We start from the raw sequence: 15,691 nt of genomic DNA, 5'->3' as shown, positions 1-15,691 counted from the left end.
AATGTAGCTAATATTAGGTTCACATAATTATTTTTCTAAATAAGTATAATGGAATTAGTCTTACCTGACAAGTCGATCTTTTTTATCCAAATACTTTCGCAAATTGCATTTGCCAAATGATGAATCTCCCCTGGTCCGATGCACATCTTAGAAAGGTCCTGAAATATTTTTAAAACATAAAAGAACTTCGTAATACATTTACCTGAATACGTCAAGTACGATATACAAGGGCGAGTATAGGGAATTAAGGATTCAACTATAGCAAAAGAAGTTGCCAACTATTTCTACTACTAGTTCGTAGGAAAATTTATGAAACCATGAATAAAAAAACTAGTTGCGTTATCATATCGTACGAATCCGAGTGTTCTATTCCATTTGTATTAAGTTCATCTATGGTGACCGTAAATAAATGAACATTACCATATTGTGTTTCTGAATTTTTTAGATGAGGATTAATAATTCATATTATTCGGAGTATTCGAACTGTAACATAGCTCAGGAACCAACACACGTGTTGTGCAATTTCAGTTGTAAAGGAGACCAAGACGAAGAAAAGAAAATAGCTCCAACTCGCGTTTTCTTTGTAACAATGGCGTTTATTTCTTCATTGCTACGGCTATGGTGTCACACACGCGATTTCGAACGTTACCTCGTTCCATGCTACACGTCTTTTCCGTGATCTTTCTCTTTCTATTTTCTATAATCTTTTTTTCCTCTTTACCGGTGACGCCCTTTTGCATGCGTTTACATACGCGCATGCGCGCTATGTTACAGAACGACTGTTCTTATTTGAGTGTTGTTTTCACAACATTGCAGTCGATGTAACCTTATTTGTAGCAACAAGTAGCGATGTATAGTTATACGTCGTAAAATTTTACATCTAAAAACAATAATAGGTTTAAGACTTCCAAAACTGACACTAGAATTTTCGCAAGCATATGTGGCATAGTGGATAAAGTACAACATGGTAAAATTCAGTTGTAAGTCGTTTGGAGACTCGAGTTTAAATACTCAGTTCCAGTGAGACTCAAAATACAATTGAAAATTACTTAGGACTTCTGCTCAGTCATTGCTGACGGTACGAAAGCATACTTTCCCCATGGATAACATAAAACATTCTGTTCGAAATTCCGTACAGATTCTCGCGTCCGACAGAAATGTCATCGAAGTAAGACAAGAAAATCCGGGGATACATCGACTGAAATGCTGAGAAAATAACACTCAAGATGAGAACAGTAGTCCGTATAATCTAAATAATATGAATTAAAATATTTATTTTTCGTCATAACCAGCAAGACGATTGGCTGGGGAACTTATTCTATAATAGCAGACTACCATTATTTACTCACTTCTACATTTTAGGGGTTACGACACATCAATGCTTTTGAATCTGTTATCTTTTCAAACAATCTTTTGGTTTTGAGAACAAAAGGAGGTTGTCTAAAGTTATTAAATATATATGGCGATTAAGCTACCCTGATTATTCCGCGTTTCATCCACTCTAGGACTCTTCAGGCTTATGCGCGAATTTTGTGGTTGTTTGTCGTTTTTATATACGCATCTTCTATTGAGATTTTAGTTAGCCAATCAGCTTTCTAGTAGCCATCGCGCCCTTCCTATCAGCCAATGAACATGCATGATAGGAAGGGCGCGGTGGATACTAGAAAGCTGATTGGCTAACTAAAATCTCAATAGAAGATGCATATATAAAAACGACAAACAACCACAAAATTCGCGCATAAGCCTGAAGTGTCCTAGAGTGGATGAAACGCGGAATATTCAGTGTAGCTTAATCACCATATATATTTTATAACTTACTAACTAGCACTACCTACGTATTGAGCACTTTTGAAGTAAACACTTAAAGTTTACGCATAAATTTATACTTTCGTATATTAATTTTATGTGAGTAAATTAAGTAGTTATATATATATATATATATATATATATATATATATATATATAGAGAGAGAGAGAGAGAGAGAGAGAGAGAGAGAGAGATGTTTGAACATTCCATTAAAGTTATCCTTTACATCTCAAACATAGAGAAAGTAAGTTGAGGTTGAGAACATTACTTTCACCTCACTAATTGAACATTTAAAAATTATTTTTTTAATATTATGTGATTTTGAATATTTAGTAAGGGTTTAATTGTAGGGAAAAAGTATCCTCATTCCAGGTTATCCTTATGGCTACTGTACATAGAGGTCTTAGGCCCTCGAGGACAGTATCTAGTAGGCATTACAATTCTCTCCCATAAGCATTCAAATTATCTCTTTTTTGTTGTTATTTTTATTATCAGTTGGTGCAAGCTGGGGTTGAAGCATCCTACGGGATATCAAACATTCACACGCTAACTCAGATATTCCAATTGAGATATCTTTTTAAGGGGCTAACCATCCTTTTAATTGCAACTGTCTAAATCCCTCTTGCACTTGGTTCATAGGATATATTTGCTTGGTAGTTTTTGAAATTCTTTTTCATACGTTCAGTTGTACTGTGACGATGTGCCCCCAAATTACAAAGTTAGTCATTCCCTACCCCCCTATTATCAGGCAGAGGAAGGGTTTGAGGACAAAGAACCATTCCTAAATTTGACTGAGTCTGGTCGATATTTACTTAACTGCATTTTTCAATTTCCTCTAGCGATTTTTCTAATAGTCTTCGTAAATGTTCCTTAATATTCGATAAAAAATGTTCAAGTTATTTCGCTTAAAAATGTAATTCTAATAAACGAAGCGAATACTCACAATTTGATTAAGAACTTAAAAGTATATAAAACATGAAAAAAATCAATATCATACCAATAATCGTAAGAACATTATAAAACCATGCCCACCCACCCCCCAAAAATAAAATTAGCAAGGATTGAAAGCAAAAGAAAGACCGAGACTTTTTTTTTTACATTTTCATCCCAAACAAGGGGCATTGCCACTTTGGTGTAGGGGCTACTATCAGGGACATAAGCTACTGGGATACTATGTAGGGAGTTGGGCAGCAAGATGTCGGTTCACGTTACACTTGAACTTCTGCATGTCAGTAGAGTTGGGGAAGCAGGGAGTCGGAATAGAATTCCAAAGTCTAGCGGTTCTGGGGAAGAAATTACTAGAGTAGAAAGCTCTTCTACATCTTGTGATCTCCACTGTGTAGGGGTGGAATTTAGCTGCTTGTCGGGTTTGTCGAGGGTATTTATGTCGTGGGAGCACAGGTGCTTGCAGTTCGTCAGAGCATTCACCATTAAAATACTTATAGAACAAGCAGAGGGACGCAACATTTTGTCGGTGTGACAGAGGCTGCAGCTTAGATGACAGTTCAGGACCTACCAGGTTGGCGACACTCTTTTGAATCGTGTCTAGGAGTGAGAGATTAGTAGCAGATGCACCAGCCCAAATATGACAACAATATAGAGGTACAGGATACTTTCGAGCGTTAGTAGCTTTCTAGCACGGTAGAGAGAACCTACCTTCTTCGCGACGGTCCTGGCAATGCTCTCAATGTAATTGTTCCAATTTACGTTTCCTGTGAACGTTAGGCCGAGGAGTTTAAAAGAAGTACTTTCAGATAATGAATCTTTAGCCATTACAATTGGTGGCAGAGAAGGTTTCTTGTAATTATTGAAGGAAACAAGTTTAAGCTTGGCAGCATTGAATGTGACTATCCATTTTTGTCCTCATTCTACAACAGATTGGAGGTCATCCTCTAGTGTTTCTGCCATTTCCTTAGATATGTGTTCATTTGTTTTCCTGTCGAGCCATAGAGCGTGGTGTCATCAGCATATATACCCTATAACGACGGATGTAAAGGCAGTCGGTGCCTACACCAGAACCCGCAAGTAATCAATACTAGTTGCCAGTAACCACAAGTGCCAACAATGACAGCCAGTAGCTTCCACCAGCTGCCACTGCAGGACAATGCTCTAGAATTGAATCAGATGATTTTATTTTCATCACGGCGCAGTTTTCCAAATCCGTCGTTGGCTCTCACTAGCAACTGCCACCATATCTCTGTGTTAAGATTCCTTTTAGCTGACTCGCATAGGATAATAGACTAAATAAGCATAGTATAATTTGTTTTCAGCGGAGTGGGATTTATGTTCTGGCTTTATGTCATATTTTCACCGGGCAACGCCTGTACACGGGTCCTGTGTATAAATTACAAAATCGGGAAAATCGTTCCTTTTTTAATCAAATCGATTGCCTGATCTAGTTCGGGACCCTCCGCGGTGCACCGATAGGAGGCTTCATATGTCTCCTCGCAGTGACTTAGTCCACCATTCATTGTAGTTTACATAGCACTGTATATAACCTATTGTTGATTTTATAAAATTATTTTTATATAATAGCTTCATTTAAAGTTTAAAATGCAAAAGTCAAGTATTATGGTTCAGTTCTGTTCTAAACAGAAACATTCATTTCGAACGCGTCCCTGTCATATCAATGAACCTACCGTTGACTTTATATGCCGGTCTTTTCTACCTGTGTAGCGATAAAACATTTCAAATGTACTTAAGATGTTAGGCTATATAAAGCGTTAACTTTAGTCAAAATCGTCTGTTTCTTTATTCATAGGACTTTTTTTTTCGATTATCGATTATCAAAACTTATTGAAGACATTCCGATACAAAACCTATCTAAGAACACTCCCAGGCAAATAATATACATGCAAATTTTTTAATCGACCCGGCCGTTTAAGAGTTCATCGGTAACGAACTCACACACACTCACAAATTTTTCTCTAAAAAGAATTTAAGTAAAAATGACACCGGTAAAAATGGTACCGGTAAAACGACATGGTAAACATTGCACCGGTAAAAATGGCAAAAGTGAATAAATAGGTAAAAATTGCACTTTGACAATGGAAAATTAGGACTGTTCCAGAATTTTACTTTTGTGGCGATTACGTCTAAACACACTGACGAACTAGGGGGAAAAACAATTATAGGTTAAAGAGGAACAGTCCACTATATGGCGGCTTCCGTTATTAAAAACAATTCCTCATCATTTTTTTATAGATATTCGGGGGGGGGGGTCCCGCTGTTTTAACACGCAATAGAGTTGAATATAAAGAACAATTAGTTCTACTATAGCGTGATGTCTACCCTCAAAGTTCTACTAAAGCATTATTGTTACCCTATTTTTCGGGTCTAAGGTGATTCTTACTAAAGGAGGATAGAAAAAATATAGCCCTGCAAATCTGGCCTCATTTATTTGAGGTTGTCCGTTATTCCCTCATTTTTCCTCACCTAGTCACAGATACGATCTCAGAGCACACTTTCCGAAAATAATTAAAACAGTCAACCACAGTATTTGTTGATCTACTAGTATGCTTTGGTACTTCATCCATTGGCATCTTAATGCCCCACATGTAAACTAGCTCTAAAATTTCACAGCAGTTTTCCATTCAAATTGGTATAATGGAAGAATTCGTTCCCTTTTTCTAACTGATCGAATGGACTGGCAATTTTTTTCTTCTGCATCTAAATACGGGCACATTCTGTCCACAGACCCTCTGGTTAATTGAAATCACTAGCCTATTGCACTTGAAGCAAGAATTTTCTATCAACCAGGAGGCCATGTTGAAGGAAATATTGTGTTGCTGTTTCCTCACTGTGCATCACTCCAGAAAAAAACTCCCGTAACAAAATCTCGCAAGGATATACGTGTTTAGTTATGTTTCTCCAAATTTTATATAGTTGTTATTTAACGACATTTTGGCCAACTATTCCTCTTGCCTTCGTCAGGTTGTTAAACAACCACTATAAAAGATGAGGATAATAGTTCGCAAATAAATAAATAAAATATACAAATAAACTTATCTCCAAAGAATTCCAAAATTTAAATAATATGTTTCTTCATGTTTTAAAGGTCAATGTTTTATAAGTGAAAATAGTCGAATCAACTTGGAAGAAGAATATTACATTAATTGTTTTTTTTTCTCGTTTGGTTGTTTTTTGTTTTTTTTATTTTTGGAATCACCCACATTGAAATAGGAACAGAAAATGAGGGTAAGAATACAGTAGTACCGAACAATTTATTGGATATATTATTACTATGATGTTTAATATATTTAAATCGTGTTACATTTCTATTCATAAAAAATATTAGACTATTTAAAAATGTATTTTAAATGTTTTCACACAGACACACAAAAAAAGTTTCAATTATAAAAATAATAAATAAATTATTTAAAACATTCCGGGTTTGTCTTACGAAAATGATATTTAAAAAAACAATCAAGTAAATGTTATCAAAGGCAAGAGAAGTCAAACTTCCACCTAACTGAATAATTTGTGTGTTTTGACTTATTTTATAATGACTTAAAAAAAAATAACGGTAAAAACCCACCCAATAAATGTTACCGTAATATTTATTCTAGTGAATTTCTACCAGGATTTTGTTTTAATCTTATTTTTAAGTTTTTATCGAGACTCCAAAAGTAGGCCTCTATTATCTCTGCCATTTTTCTTGTTCTCATGTAAATTTCACATTGCTTGTTTTACGAACCGAATAAACGTTTCAAAGCAAGTAAAACACTAAAAACTTACCCATCTAGCTAGATTAAATTTGTCTTACGTTTGAAAACGTTTATTTGTAACCACCTTTTCCTATCTCTGTCTATTGTAGAACAAAACCAACATCCCTATCATAAAAAGTTTTATTTGCTTAGTTGTAAGAAAAAACAATAAACATTTCAATTATAATGAGCAATTTTATTTTGCAATTTATTCATATCAAAAGATTGATTAAAACAAATTATTAATTGCATCTCAAACACATCCGAATTCTTATTAGTATTTTAACAAGCATTGTTTTTCAACTTCCGACTTCAGAACTGGAAGCTACCATCAAGTAGATATTTCTAGTTTTTAATATGTTTAAATGGGACCGTAAAACATCAAATTTGCCAATTCTCTGTAAAATAAGATTTTTTTCGAAAAAGGGAAATCATTTTGGATGAAGAAAATTTCAAGCAGTGGCCGTCAGCGATTAAATCATTGAATTACGTTTCTTTTTTCAAGACTTAAAACCTAAGTTGAATTTAGGTAAGTATGGTCGTTGAAAAAAATTATTTAGCCTTCTTTTCAGATTATTATACATAAATATTTATAATGAAAGAAATATTGAATAAAACGTTATAAGTATTCTTTTCGGTGCTTCTACTAAATTTGATTTTATTCAAATTGACTTCTTCTAAACTAAAGTAAAACTTAGGTTGGTGTTAATCTATAGTTTGTTTACAGTGGAAATTAAAATATAAAATCGAGTTCAAATTCTGTAGTGATGAATCAAAAATTACAATTAATCAAACTAAAATTAACAAAAAAACACTGGAAATTTCTGTGGAAAATTAGAACTTAGCAACGATCACTGACTTTTTTACGGTGACCATGATTAGCTTAATTTATTTTTAAATATAATGCCTAGCCCCCCCCCACCTCTCTCAGTGTAAATGTCTATATAAGAATATTTATTTACTATTTTTTTCGGGGAAAGAGGGGACTTACACCTATTTTAAACTTCTAGGATGGGAGCTTAGCCCGCATTTCTTGAACGGTCATAATCATCTGTTGTCAAAGTTTCACTTTAAGCTATTTATTCACTTTCGCTATTTCTACCTTGCCATTTTTTTAGTGTCATTTTTACCGGTGCACTTTTTATCGAGCACCACAATAATAGGGTTATATATATACACACACACACACACATATATATATATATATATATATATATATATATATATATATAATTAAAAATTATACGGAAAATCAAAAAAAATTTTTTAGTCAAAAAGCAAAGCGTTTCCGTAGCCTTTAATAATAATAATAATAATAATATTATATATATATATATATATATATATATATATATATATATATATATATATATATATATATATATATATATATATATATATATTAGGCCACGGAGACACTTTGCTTCATGATTTTTTTAAATTTTTTGATTTCCGTTTAATTTTTTTGTATCAAAATCAAAAATAAAATTAAAAAAAAAAGAATCATACAGCAAAGTGTCTCTGTTGCATTTAGTAGTATTTTCTTGAATTAAAAAATGCTGCTTAAATATACTAATTTCCAATATGTGTGTGTGTGTGTGTGTGTGTGTGTGTGTGTGTGTGTGTGTGTGTGTGTGTGTGTGTGTGTGTGCGTGTGTGTGTGTATAAAAATTATGGGAATCCCAATTTGAAAGTGAGGGTGAATAAATATTCCGATATTATTGATGCGTCGCAATACGTTTAAGAGAATACACTTTATCGCAAAACAATACTTTGTAGATAAATAAAGAGATCATATGACAGCCTAAGATAATTCAACAAATAAAAGAACAGAAAACGCCTACATTAAAAAAAACTCTGACGTAAGTTATGACGTCTGTTTAAAAAGACTATTATTAAGTTTACGATCCGGTATTAAGAAGTGGGTATTTCACGTGATTTAGTAATTAAATTCAATGTTAACGTTTCGCGCTCCCTTTTTTTTTAATTATATTTTCACCCCAAAAAAGGCAAATTGCAACTTTGGTGTAGGGGGCTACTATCAGGGGCAACAACTACTGGGGTACTATGTAGGGATTTGGGCAGCAAGATGTCGGTTCACGTTACACTTGAACTTCTGCACGTCAGTACTGTTGGGGAAGCAGGGACCTGGAATGGAATTCCAGAGTCTAGCGGTTCTGGGGAAGAAACTACTGGAGTAAAAAGATATTTTACATCTAGGGATCTCTACAGTGTGGGGGTGGGATTTAGCAGCCTGTCGGGTTTGTCGGGGGTGCTCACGTCGTGTGGGCACAAGTGATTGCAGTTCGTCAGAGCATTTACCACTAAAATACTTGTAGAAAAGGCAGAGGGATGCAACATTTCGTCGATGGGACAGAGGCTGAAGCTTATATGCCAGTTCAGGACCTATCATGTTGGCGACTCTCTTTTGAAGCTTGTCTAGGAGCGAGAGACTAGTAGCAGATGCACCAGCCCAGATGTGACAGCAATACTCCATACATGGGCGAATGGTGGCCTAATAGAGGTACAGGATACTTTCGGTATTAGTAGTTGTCTACCACGGTAGAGAGAGTCTACCTTTCTTGCAGCGGCCCTGGCAATGCCTTCAGTGTAATTGTTCCAACTCATGTTTCCTGTGAACGTTAGGCCAAGTAGTTTGAAAGATGTACTCTCAGCTAAAGAGTCGTTGGTCATTGCTATAGGTGGTCGAGAGGGTTTCTTGTAATTATTGAATGAAACTAGTTTAGTCTTGGCAGCATTGAACGCGACCAACCACTTTTGTCCCCATTCCACCATAGATTGGAAGTCTTCCTCTAGTGTTTCTGTTTACATCTGTCTCCTGCTATTTCCTATTATTGATATTTTATGAGTTTTTTTAAGCCATAATTATATTGAATATATATATATATATATATATATATATATATATATATATATATATATATATATATATATATATATATATAAACCAGGGCAGATAGAAGAAGAGAGTAAATTCAATTCTATAAGAGGAGAGTTATCTGGATAATATAAAGCTTAAGAAATTTCAATGGGGCTTATATAGGGGACAATAGGAGTGGAAAATGAATTCACGCATGCTGTATATTGGAAAATATAGAATGAGTCATTTATTTAATAAGGATATACATACATTTAGTTGGGGAATAAAGAAGACTCTTTATATCAACGTATTTCGAAGCCTAATGCTTTTCATCAGAAGAGTAGAGAAGGTGCTAGGTAACATAATGGGGGTGTGGCGTCAAGATCTTTTGCAGATGAATATATAAGACAGTTGTATTTTCTTTTAAAATAAATAAAAAAGGTTTTTAATATCAGTGTCACAATAGAAAATGCATAAGCCTGACGAATTCTCACGAGAATAAAACGTGGAATATTCGCTGTAGCTTAATTGCCATATATATTTTCATAACTTACTACCTAGCTATACCTATATATTAAGCACTGTTGAGTAAATACTGACAATTTACGCATTATATCTTCGTATATTAATTTATGTGATTAAATAATAATTAAGTAATTATATATATATATATATATATATATATATATATATATATATATATATATATATATATATATATATATATATACGAAACCACTTCAATAAGTTTCAAGACTTTTTTCGTATAGGCACTTTTATTGATAGTACACACATTAAACTCTAGTCTCGTTCGAAGTAATTTCCTCCGACTACAGTGCAAGAGTCTACAACGACTTTTCATGTCTGTACAAAAAAGTCTGGAAAATTATTCAAGGCACCTCGTATATATATATATATATATATATATATATATATATATATATGTTATATTATTGATTGTCACTCCTTCCCTCTTATTTCTTATTCCTTTTCTCTCTTCTTCTCCCTTTAACGTTTTACCCATCTAACGCCCTTCTTTTTCACTCTTTCCTCTCTCACCCCCCTCTATTCATATCCGTGTCGGGTTTTATCTTTAAAGTTTACACTGCATTATTAACTGCTTGTCTCAGTCCTTCCCTTTTATTTCTTATCTCCCTCTCCCTCTCCCTCTCCCTCTCCCTCTATTTCTGTCTTCAAAGTTGTATCCATCGCACGCTCTTCTTTTCCACCCTTTCTCTCCCCCCTTTCTCTCTTCCTAGCCGTGTATAGTTTAATATTTTAAGCTTCCCCCGGCCCTTTATTACGTTTCAATGTTTTTCATCATAACTGCTGCTGTCTGATTGAAAATATTTTCCTCTTTTTTGTGTGTGTTTTTCTAATATCTTTTCTTTTTAATCATAATAATTATTTCTGTAAAGTCTGATAAAATTATCGGATCGTTAATACGATTCGGTAATCGAAACATGTCTAACCAAGCAGATAAAACGATAATAAAAAAATATATATTTGCTCTGTAATAGTATTTAGCACTCTCTTCAGGTTTTCTAATTACCATTTTTGCTATATATAAATATATATATATATATATATATATATATATATATGCATATATATACATATATATATATATAGTTTGCTTGGCGCATTGCTGTTAAACAATTATATAAGTGTTTAAAAGGATGTAGCAATGTACAAATACGGGGTATTAAATTGATATGAACCAAATCAGACAAAGATAAAACAGATAAAATCAAATCCCTTTTTTATTCTTGGTTTTTAGTTAATGATATTGTCCTCTTTTTAATACGGTATAATAAGAGATTCCATTCACGAAGCAACGAACAACTCCATAGCTAAATATTTAGAGATTAAAAAGAAATCGTAATCGGTAATTGTATTGGAATCGGAATTTTAGAAGAGAATCTGTAATTTCATTGAAGTTGTTAAAATGTGGGAATTGTTCAATCACTATTTTATAGTCGATTTCAGTTGTCATTGAATGAACTGCAGACACATTTTATAAGTTCGAAAACACAGGAAGTATCACTTCCCAATGACTCACCAAACTTGTGATCTGATGATTGTTTTGAATTATCTGCAATAAAGCTTGGATTCCATGCCGTTTCAACATCATTCTGTTTTCGAAGTCTCTTCCTACTTGTGGAAAGGAACCTTGCCGAAAAAATAAAAGGACAAATTATTATCAAATATCAAACGTATATATTTTATTCTCTGTCCATCTCTCTCTCTCTCTCTCTCTCTCTCTCTCTCTCTCTCTCTCTCTCTCTCTCTTCCTCCCTGTCTCTCTCTCTCTCTCTCTCTCTCTCTCTCTCTCTCTCTCTAGTAATAAAAATTTTTTAAAAGTTAAGACTAGACAAGTGCAAGATCTTTTTAAAATAAACAAAATTGTTTATTAAATTTAAATACTTTAGAATTGGAATCGTATTATGAATAAAGATTTTTGGTAACAGTTTTTCATTTTCAACATTTTTTTTCTTTTCTCCTTTACCAGTCTCAACTATTTGGCGTAGTGCCAGTAACTTACAATTTTGATAGATCAGTTTTCTTTGTTGTATGTGGTGTACCTGCATCTTTTTGTTTTACTTCTCTTGCATTTTTACATGAGCGTTTATCGCTCATGTTACTCAGTTTTCGCATTCGATGACTTTCTTCAAGTTTTCAACTGTTTTGGAGCATTATTATTTTATTATTATTATTATTATTATTATTATTATTATTATTATTATTATTTTTATTATTATTATTATTATTATTATTATTTATTTATTTATTTATTTATTTATTCAAGCCATAATCACATATGAGAAATTGGTGCAGCTCCTAGATGCCAGACCTGACTTGAAACAAATGGTTGTTCCCAGACTGGGTGAGCTGCATGTCATCATGGCTGCCCCCCAGAGCGCTTGGTGCCTCCATAGAAAACTGAGACATAGATGATACCTGGGTGGAAGCAGGTGTGTATGGTCTTGCCACGACAAGGCAACCCCTGAAATGCACACTACAAGCGAGCTCTCCATGCGCATATCTACTCAAAGATAGCACTCTATGAAGTGGCTCTGGCGGAGTTCTTTAAAGACAACCCACAACTGAAAGATGTGTGCCTGACGGCAACATGAGTAGAAACTGTCTGCTCTGAGGGTAAAGACACGAAGGCTGAATTCGTGAAGCAAACAGCACCTTCCCGGAAGCCTTGACCACTGTTGAGGTCATCACATCATTCCAAAAACGGAAGGAACAGAAATCCCAGAATGTGATGTTCAAGGCCATGATGAGGTACCTAGATTGGGTGGAATCAATTCTGTTCATTGTAGCAGCAACTCGGAATATTGACCTTGAACTCCATCTGCAAGATGGAGAAGCAGTACGCAAGCTGTTCTTTGCCATTTACTGCATCAAGTATAAGCGACTCTGGCCAAGATACATCGCATATATGCATGACTTGAGAATCAATCACACTCAGACATGGGAGGAATTACGTGCAGGCAATATATCAGTCACGAAAAGTGTCATTCCCTTTTGTGTCTGTTGGGACAGACCATGCATTTTCACACAGACTCAGACATAAATACATATATCTGTTTTATTTATATGGATTATCTAGGTCAGACAAATACCAGATTGCTACTATTACCAAAAGAATAATAGTACAATTAATAGAGTAATAGTATAACTTCAGCTTCATACAGACATATATGATATATGAGATGATAAATATAACGGCATTTATATAAATTAATTGCACTTTACTCATACGTCCTTTTCTTATGACGACTAATTAAAGTTTGAAAAGTTGAGCAAAACAGCAAATCAAACCCTGGCATAGTAATTGTCTGTATTTTTGAGATGAGGTGTTTTAATTGATTGAGATTGTCGGACTGACTTCCTCATCTTGGTTGTTATTGTCACAACGTTTCGGCCGTTTTGCCCAAGACCGGAGGGCAAAACGGCCGAAACGTTGTGACAATAACAACCAAGATGAGGAAGTCAGTCCGACAATCTCAATCAATGAAACCCTGGCATGTCTACGCACGAAAAAGAATATACCTTATGAATCAATCGCAAGAGAGATACAAAAAATTGCGCTTAAAGCGGGGTTAGAAGCTTAAAAGGATCTGTCGGTTGGAATGCATGAGATAACGGGTTAATATCTAGCATCCGGTAGGATGCCATATCCTCAACTAGAAGAAAATATTCAAAAAATAAAGCACAGACATATTAGCATCTGGGTTAAGATCACAGTGTAGTATCTGTCCTGATGCTACACTTCCCGTTTTCTGCCCTCGGTCAGTGGAGAAGAAATCCTTCATGACTGAGGCATTGTTTATTTTTGTTTTAATCCAGGAAGTCCCATTTTGGGGAGCTGGATTTCATATATATATATATATATATATATATATATATATATATATATATATATATATATATATATATATATATGAGTATATTTGTCACATCCAACTTCCAAAATTGAATTTTATAAAATATAGCATGTAAAAAGAGATAATCTGGTGTTATGGACTGCGTGTGAAAGTCATAGATTTCCTCGTTCAAACCCGGACAATGCCGGGTATTTCTATTAGTGGATAAATAAATTGAATCAATTTATTAAGAAAAAAAAAGGAAATATAAATATGTGATAGCGGATTGAAACGGAAGATAAATTAGGAATTGTACATTTGTTTTGTTTGTCGATGTTGCACCATTTCATACGTCAGTTTCCAAGTTAAGTCAGTCCGTTAACTCGAGAATTATTCAGTCAGTCCGTTAACTCGAGAATTATTAAAACCTAATATTTGGACAGGCCGCAACATGTTGCCACAAAGGAAATTGTCATATAGAATTGGTGTTGGTCGTTTTGTTTGTTCTTTTCCATTGGTCACGCAGTCTCGCCCGCACCTTTTCTCCCACAGCTTCGCATCTATCGATCACATCGATTATCCGAGATGTGATCGTATTTGTGTCTAAACGAATGTTTGTGCTGCTAGACAATGATGAAACGTGTATAATGAAAACAATAGCATACCAAAACGAAATGGACCAGTAAGTGTGGGAAACATACAGACTGTCCTTCTTCGGTCTGAAAAAAGAATGGATGCTATTTGAATCGTTACCTGTGCAATATGGAGTTTATGCCGAAGTAAGAGTTGCATAATTCCAACCGCATAACTGTGTCGGGAGAAGAAACATACTTCCGTCTTGAAAGACAATGGATGCCATCATAACGGTTACCTGTGCGTTGTGGAACTTACGCGTGAACAAGAGTTGCGTAATAAATATATTAAGGACATTGCGAAGGCTGCTTCAAAGTGGGTGGGTTCCCGCTATCGTTCTAGAAAATTACTCACACCTGAGAGTATTCTGTACCTCTACAACGCCACCATTCGTCCATGTATGGAGTGTTGTTGCCACATCTCGGCTTTTGCTTCTACCCCAAGTCTCTCCCTCTTGGATAGGGTCCCAAAACTGTCTTCAATCTAATAGATCCCACTTTATCAACTAAGCTCCAACACCTGCTCCATCGCCTAATGTTGCACCCATGTGCTTATTTTACAAGTATTTTTGTGGAATGTGCACCGATGAACTCGTTGCACTTGTGCCCTGTCGACATACAAATCTTCGACAAACCCGCTTAGCAACAAAATCATACCCCTTCAGTGTTGAGGTTCCTTAATGCCACAAAGCTTTCTACTTGAATAATTTCTTCTCTCGAATGGCTAGACTTTGGAATTCCCTTTTCTGCTACCTGCTTCCCGGATACCTGATATGCAGAAACTTAACCGTAACGTAAACCAATATCTTGGTAATCTTTCTTAGGCATGGTCCGAAACAGTAGCCCCTTACGTCCAAGTGGCAATATGTCTTGTAAGGGGGTGAACGTGAACAAAAGAAATGAAACGGTCTATTTATTTACTCATGACCATGTCCATTTGAATTGTTCAAATTTCTTTGTTTCTTTCTTTTTTCTACTAATCAAAGTCTTCTTTAAATAACCTTTATAGTTTTACAGACGACAATAAGGATGTATTTATTACAAGTTAAAATATGCAATTCAATGATAGTTTAATAACCTTTCACATCCTAAAATATGAAATAAATGTGATAAATATATAGTTTATTAGCATTTGTAATCTTAGATAAAATAATTTAGTCACATTCTGATCTATCTATGTAATAAAGTAAAGTCGATTTTCCTTTCTCAAACCGGTTATTATAGTTAAGAATAAATAGCTTCATGTGCTAATCTGTCCCTCAGGTTACATAGAGCAAGTCCTTGTT

The 15,691-nt window shown here is 34.5% G+C and overlaps 1 protein-coding gene across 2 annotated transcripts in view; it reads right to left on the bottom strand.

The window, feature by feature from the left end:
* Positions 1-15,691, bottom strand: part of LOC145286423 (uncharacterized) — a 117,535-nt gene that overhangs the window by 94,931 nt on the left and 6,913 nt on the right. Inside the window, exons 2-3 of one of the 2 annotated variants that reach the window (XM_080135342.1) lie at positions 11,457-11,566; positions 65-158 (exon numbers count right to left, since the gene is read on the bottom strand). In XM_080135342.1, coding sequence (XP_079991468.1) covers positions 65-158; positions 11,457-11,566 — 204 coding nt within the window. The remainder of the gene's footprint in view (positions 1-64; positions 159-11,456; positions 11,567-15,691) is intronic. The other variant, XM_080135343.1, reaches the window with a different exon arrangement.

The sequence above is a fragment of the Euprymna scolopes genome, chromosome 10 (genome assembly GCF_053919585.1).
Source record: "Euprymna scolopes isolate OS-2025 chromosome 10, ASM5391958v1, whole genome shotgun sequence".
NCBI lineage: Eukaryota > Metazoa > Mollusca > Cephalopoda > Sepiida > Sepiolidae > Euprymna > Euprymna scolopes.
This window is presented reverse-complemented; position numbering and strand designations above follow the sequence as displayed.